The sequence below is a fragment of the Impatiens glandulifera genome, unplaced genomic scaffold (assembly GCF_907164915.1).
Source record: "Impatiens glandulifera unplaced genomic scaffold, dImpGla2.1, whole genome shotgun sequence".
Taxonomy (NCBI): Eukaryota; Viridiplantae; Streptophyta; class Magnoliopsida; order Ericales; family Balsaminaceae; genus Impatiens; species Impatiens glandulifera.
In genome coordinates, this window is record NW_025918966.1 from 42,379 (window position 1) to 49,891 (window position 7,513).

Consider the following 7,513-nt stretch of genomic DNA (forward strand, 5'->3'; position numbering starts at 1 on the left):
TAAGTTGATGAGACTTATTAAAATATGATTATATCTAAATTAGAACAAATAATATTGCATATATTATACAACAATAATCTCAATTTTCGAATAAATATATATGACTTATTGGGAAGTTGTACTCTATATTATTAGAACAACTATATAGTTGATCAATCTCAAGATATATCAATTATTTTTAAGATAGAAATTGTTGTCGAACAACAGTTAATCAAAATTCTAACTCAATTCGAACGAAAAATAACACGATTTAAAAAAACGACGTATAAAAAAAACGTGATCGGAGTGATCATTTGTATCTACATGGAGAAGAGTTAGTTGTTCTCACATCAATGATTCTTACTCAACTAAACTATTTCGAATGGAGTACTAATATTCGACTTGGTCTTGGTCTACTAACGAAAATGAAGACATTTTTCATTAACTATTCTTACAAGATTTTTAAGAATCTTAAAAAAAAACAACGTTTTGGAGGATGTTTGATGCAACCGTAAAAACTTGGATAATTAACCCAATCGACAAAAACAATAAACAAGGCCTAGATGATTCATGTGAGAACATCCATTATTCATGATTCAATTCTAATGATGGATCATCTCCCAACAATTTACAAAGAATTCACAATGTTTTTAAATGCTAAGAAGAAAGACAAATCAACATCAGAAAGTTGAACAACATTCAACAATATTTATTGGGAATTCAAGTTAAGCAAATTTCAAGAAGGCAAGGAATTCAGCTAACTTCTCGAAACCTCTCGATTTTCTAGTATTTGAACATCTTTGATTTAAACTTTTCTTCAAGATGTCCATCTTGAAGGGAGTATATTAAGATATTATATATTTAGGAAATACTTTATGTAAAATATAGAATATTATGATAGATATTGAGATATTATATATTTAGGAAATAGTTTATTTAATGTATATAATATTATTGTAGTTTTATATTTTGCTAATTAGGGATGCTTCCTAAATTTATGTATAAATACATCGATTGGGTCATTATCTCATCAACAAAACATATATAATAACATAAATTATTATTTTGTCTCTCTACCATCTCTTTTTAAGTCTTAACTTTAACTTTAACATCGTTTGTAATCGATCTTAAATAAGGTAAGTTTAATCTTCTGCATAAATCTCAACAAGATGTAACACTTCTATGTGTGCAAGAAAGCTTTTTTTGGACAGACCAACAATGTTATTTGTTGCTTTCATGTTATGCAAGGAAATAGCTTTACCTTCTCCCAAACAATCAGATTTTATCTTCAACGGACATAAGATGAATGTCTCGGAATCGTCAACATGTGTCAAAGTCATCTCGTTTAACAACCTTACCATCACCAAGACCAATGATCGATGATTTATGTTAAAAGACTGAAAATTATTTCAAATGAAACATTCTTTACGCTAATCTAGCCTTCTCCGTCCCTCGCATTACAACAAACTCGTGAGATCATTTTAATGTCATGTGTCTACGCCTCATAGTTTGATTATTTTCTTCCAATAGTATTCTCCTTCTAATACAAATATCTATATATTCAAGGGCGAATCCAGGATTTTTTTTTTCACTGGGCTGAAAATTTTATAAGTATTACTAGGGGTGGGTCGGTACGGTATACCTTAGTGTTTTATCTATACTTTATACCTTACTTAAAATTTCGGTATGCAAAAAATGCATACATTTACCTTACCTTGATTTCGGTATACTTTGATTTCGATATACCTTAATTTCGGTATAAAAAAAATTCATACATTTATCTTACCTTAATTTCGGTATACCTTAATTTTTGTACGGTATCGATATTATACCTTTGATACCTAAAAAACATATTAACTTAAAAAAAATCAATCTCATGCATAAAGTAGAGATTGCATATATTGAATAATATTACAGTATAATTATATTTTGATATTATTCAAAAATTATATTTCTATAATTAAATTAATATGAAATATATTTAATTATTTCCTTATAAGTATTATATATATATATATATTTTAACTTATAAATACTATTTCGGTATTTCGGTATTTCGGTATTTCGGTATATCTCGATATAACAAAATCTTAAAAATCTCATACCTTTATCGTACTAATAAATTCGACATGGTATCATACCTTACCTTTTCTTCGGTATACCTTAAAAATTGATATTTTCGATATATTACGGTACGGTATTTTCGATATACCTTTAATATTGATAATTTTTCCCTCCCCTATGTATTACACTAATATGAGTAATAAGTAAACATATTAATTAAACCGTTCCAAAAATATCTTTACTAAAATAAAATAAATATACGAAACCTAATAAAATATAAGAATACTCGATTTACAAAAATATATATTAAAATAAAATGAGAAGTTAAAATAATTAAGTTTTAAATAATAAAAAACTAAATATATAAATAAATAAATAAAATATACAAGTCTAATTAATGAATTTCAGACTAATTTTTGTGTGAATATAAATAAAAAGTAAACAAAAAATATAAATAAGAATAAAAATACAAAATTGAAAACTAAATATATAAAAAAATAAAAAAATATACACGTCTAATTAATGAATTTCAGCCTAATTTCTGTGTGAATGTAGATAAAAAGTAAACAAAAAATATAAATAAAAATAAAAATATAAAATTGTGGTAAATGAATAAACACTCAGAATTAGAATTATAAAATATTAATGCATATAAATCATTTTAAAAGAATAAATAATATATCAATTTATTTATTTAAATACCGAACCAAATCAACTTAACTTTTCTTGTTTATTAATATTAATTTATATTTTTTATAAATTTTTGAAATAGTTTAAAATTAAAAAATATAAAAACTATTTTAACCTTATATTTATATAAATTATTATTTTAATCTTTATATTTTACCCTTTTTAAATCATTTCTATTATTAATTATATTCAAATTAATAAAAATAATAATATATAATTATTATATAAATGTAGTTTTATAAATACTATTATTACATATATAAAGGGTTTGATCACCTGATTTTGTGTAAAATTATAATAGAATAAAAAAAAAGGTGAGGCCAGGGTGTGATCACCTGACCTCAGGTATAATATTTAGCTGAAAAGCCAATTGGACAAGGCTATATATGTTAAATATATATATAAAATATTTTAAAAGATTTAGACTGGGCTACAGCCCAACACGTAGCTCCGCCGTTGTATATATTGATGGATAACAAGTGTTTGAAAATCTATACTTAAACAATTTTGATCCTACTGGAAATTGGTATTTGGTTTATTTTTCTTCACATTGGCTTAATTAAATATTATCATTTTAACAAGAGTAATTATTTATAAAAGTCTTGTATAAATTTTAATAATAAATTAAACACATTTAGTGGCACGTAGCTTTTACTGAATTATTTTATATTGCGCTAAAGTTTAGGTCATCCTCCCTATTAGGGGTTCAATATTTTGTCTTAACCGAATATGCGATCGAATTTAAATTCACCGAATTTGAATAAACCGAATTCGAATAAACCAAATTCAAAATTCATTTTCAGTTTTCAAATCGAATTTCAAACCAATTCGAATTCAAATACGGTTTTCGAATTTGTTTTCGAATTTGAGTTTCAACTCGAAAACCAAACTAAAAATCGAATTCATTTTTTATTATTTATTCTTCCAAACATAGCTTAATAAAAAATTTAAAATAATCAAATTAGAATATTTTAAATTCAAGATTTAATAATAAAAGACAAAAAGAAAAAGAAAAGCACTAGTAGTCTAGTGGTAAAATAGTTACCCTGCCACAATACAATTGATATTGAGTTATGTTAGATCTCTTTTATTCCAAAAAATAAAATAAAATCGAATTCGGTTTTAATTCGAAATCCGTACCGGATTCGGTTTGGTTTAATTAAAATTTATTTGAATTCGGTTTGGTTTTCGTAGACGAAATTATTATGCGCCATTATATTTTTTAAATTCTTAATTTTCTTTAGGAAAAGAAATTTTAAATCAATTTTCTTGTCAAATAAAATTAGAGTAAATGAAAAGAAAATAAAGCCTCCAAGGAGTTTTTCTTTTTAGACAAAAACAATACCTCATAAATGAAAACAAAACATTTTAAAACATAGTACAATTAAGTCTAACTTCATTCAGTTTATTCATTAAACATTGAATTATGTTTACTAATAATGAAATTACTGGAATCACTAATTCTTGAAAGGTTTAGCACGCTTAATCAATCTACATAATTTTTTTTTATTTATTCTAAATTCAATAACTTATTCGTTAAATTTTTAATTATATTTGATTTAAAATTGAAAACTTATAACTTTATTAAGTTTTTGGAGAAATACATAGCAATGGGCCACCATTCTTCTACTTACTCCCAGTAGTGCTGCCCCAGAGTGAAAAATGTGAAAATAATGTTCTAATTTATTTATTTTATAAATTATTAAAAAAAAAAATTGGGTGAGATTTAAATTTATAACCAAATAAAAATACTTTATTATTATTTTTTTTTTATCAGAAACTACTGGGCTATACATTTTTATGTTAAAATAATTAATAAATTTAATTAAATAACATAATTTTTTTTTTATTAAATAGACTGAAGGCTTGGTAGCTTACTTATAATGTTATTGGCATAGAAATGTATTATTAAAAATATTGGCATTTATTTAGTCATTGAATATTGAGACTATATAATTTTTGACTATTGACATGACTGGTTGAATATCTATTATGAAAAATAATGTAATGCTAAATAAAATTAAAGATTTTTGTTTGTAAGAAAATAAGTAATGCGTGCGTGCAGTAATTATATTTGATTTATTTTAATAAAATTAAGTATTTTTTATAAGAAAATTAGTAATGCCTGCAGTAATTATATTTGACTTTTTTGTATTAAAATAAAAAAATAATTGATAAGAAAATTAGTAATGCGTGCAGTAATTATATTTGATCAATTTTAATAAAATAAAAGATTTTTTTATAAGAGAATTAGTAATGCGTACAGTAAATATATTTTAATATGATTTTATCTTTCATGCTTTTTATTTTTGAAATTGGACTGTTTTGTCCTCCCTAGTGATCCCTATATTAGTTACAAGTGATCTCGTCCAGAATTTTCACACAACAACAAAAACAAAAACATTACAAAATTGAAAGAAAAACTAATAGGAAACAACCTTTCACAAAATACTCACTAATCACAAATTCTATCAAATTTTCGGTCAGTTAAGGTAGGTCAGGCGTAAACAAATGGCGTACATAATTGGGATATTTACCTCTATAGCATTAGTCATTGCCATCCTACTTATGGTTTTCTGGTTCATAATGGTTAAAAGGAGAGAAGGTAAATAAGTAAACTTTATCTCTTTCCAAAAATATTTATGCATATAAATTATTTTATAGTTTTTTTCTTCTTCTTGAAAATACAAAACCAATTCAATAAACACATTAATCGTGATTAGTTTAAAGTTAATATTTAAATCGTTGAAAACATATAATTTATTAATAGTTTAGTGGTTTTAGTATAATTAAACGGTTGAGAAAAAAAATTACATTATATTCAAGCTCCTTCCTTCAGATATTTTGTTCGGTTTCTGCTCACAACCCTCTACAAACAGTTTGTAAATTCCTATATCACACACTATATATATAAAAGAAGTATCTTACTTATTATTTTATTGGATGACTTTATTTTTATTAATTAAGATTTGTACGTAATTAATGATAATTGATACAGAGAGAAAGATAAAGGAACGGCAAATACTTCTTACTCCAGCTAACGGTTCATCAATCCAACCTTCCACAACAGGAAAGCAGCCTTTAGAGGATTTCTCATTTTTCAAACTTAGTACCATTGTGGCAGCCACAAACAATTTTTCCGTTTCTAACAAACTCGGACAAGGCGGTTTTGGCACTGTTTATAAGGTATTTTTGTACCATAAATTAATAATATTGCAATCTACCTTATTGCTTAATAAATCTCGTCACTTAATGCAGGGGCGATTGAGGAATGGAATAGATATTGCGGTTAAAAGACTAGCAAAAAATTCCGATCAAGGTTTCGAAGAATTTAAGAATGAAGTTTCTTTAATAGTGAAACTTCAACATAGAAATTTAGTTAGGCTTTTAGGATGTTGTTTTCAACCGCATGAGAAGATGCTTATATATGAATACTTGCCAAATAAGGGATTGGACTCATTCATTTTTGGTAAGTGACTAATTACTATTACTTGAATAATTTTCTCTAACAAATATCATGTCTTCTAACAATGGAAGATACAACTAATAATACTTTGGTGTAGATCAAGATAAATGTTATATACTTAATTGGGAGAAGCGATTTAACATCATTTTGGGAATAGCAAGAGGAATGATATACCTTCACCAAGACTCTCGACTCAAAATCATCCATAGAGATTTAAAAGCCAGCAATATTTTATTGGATGATGGATTGAATCCTAAAATCTCCGATTTTGGAACGGCTAGAATTTTTGGAGGTGATCAAATGGAAGCCAATACAAAAAGGGTAGTTGGAACATAGTGAGTGTTTTAACATAATCTTGTAGTATGGTCCTTTAATCCATCACACAATTTTCACCAAAATATTTTGATATATATGTTGCAGTGGTTATATGTCTCCAGAATATGCCATGGAAGGACTATATTCAATAAAATCTGATGTCTTCAGCTTTGGTGTCATATTGCTTGAGATTATAAATGGGAGAAAAAATACCAGTTACCATCAAGAGAACACGATAAATTTGATAGGACATGTATGACCTACTAAAATAGTTTCATTAATTATAGAACAACTAATTAATGTGTATCATGGATTCATATATTCCATCTTTCAGGCTTGGGCATTATGGAACAAAGGTAAAGTCTTTGATATAATTGACTCAAGGATGGGAGATTTATGGCCAAACCAAGAAGTTTTGAAATGCATTCACATAGGACTTCTATGTGTGCAAGAACATGCTATGGACAGACCAACTATGTCTGAAGTTGTTTTCATGTTATGCAAAGATATGTCTTTACCTTCTCCAAAGCAGCCCGCGTTTATCTTCAACGGACAAGACATGAATGCATCGGATTCATTGACGAACATTAAAGTGAACTCCATAAACAGCCTTAATTAGCATTACTTAGATCATAGCCAGATGATTTTTTTCCAACTGTTCCATTACATTTAATGAGTTTTTTATATTGAATGTTATTACCTCAATATATATGTTATTGAACAATAACTGAAAAGGGGTTGTAACTCAACGATTCACAAAAGAAGTATAGCCTATACATAGAGATTCGAAAGCTAGTAATATTTTATTAAAGAATGAGTTGAACTCTAAAATCTCGAATTTTGGAATGACTATAATTTTTAGAGTCGACAAAATGAAGTTAGAACAAAGAATGTAGTTGGAACATAATAAGTATTTGACACAATCTTATAATAGTAGTATACTTTTAGGTACAATAATGATATAATTTTCAGTGGTTAAATGTCTACAGAATATGTAAT

General features: G+C 26.1%; 1 protein-coding gene across 1 annotated transcript; it reads left to right on the forward strand.

Moving 5' to 3' along the window:
* The first annotated feature begins 5,244 nt into the window (after positions 1–5,244).
* On the forward strand, positions 5,245–7,133 carry LOC124917235 (G-type lectin S-receptor-like serine/threonine-protein kinase At1g11410). Its single transcript, XM_047457705.1, has 6 exons — positions 5,245–5,338; positions 5,732–5,919; positions 5,992–6,202; positions 6,297–6,534; positions 6,620–6,767; positions 6,849–7,133. Exons 1-6 carry the CDS (start codon positions 5,245–5,247, stop codon positions 7,131–7,133), a joined length of 1,164 nt encoding a protein of 387 aa, XP_047313661.1.
* The last annotated feature ends 380 nt before the right edge of the window (positions 7,134–7,513 follow it).

Excerpts from the sequence above, each read along its gene's own strand:
- LOC124917235 (XM_047457705.1), top strand. The coding sequence starts at position 5,245 with ATGGCGTACATAATTGGGATATTTACCTCTATAGCATTAGTCATTGCC. Across the intron at positions 5,339-5,731 it reads AATGGTTAAAAGGAGAGAAG|AGAGAAAGATAAAGGAACGG; the intron begins GTAAATAAGTAA and ends TAATTGATACAG. Across the intron at positions 6,535-6,619 it reads AAAAGGGTAGTTGGAACATA|TGGTTATATGTCTCCAGAAT; the intron begins GTGAGTGTTTTA and ends TATATGTTGCAG.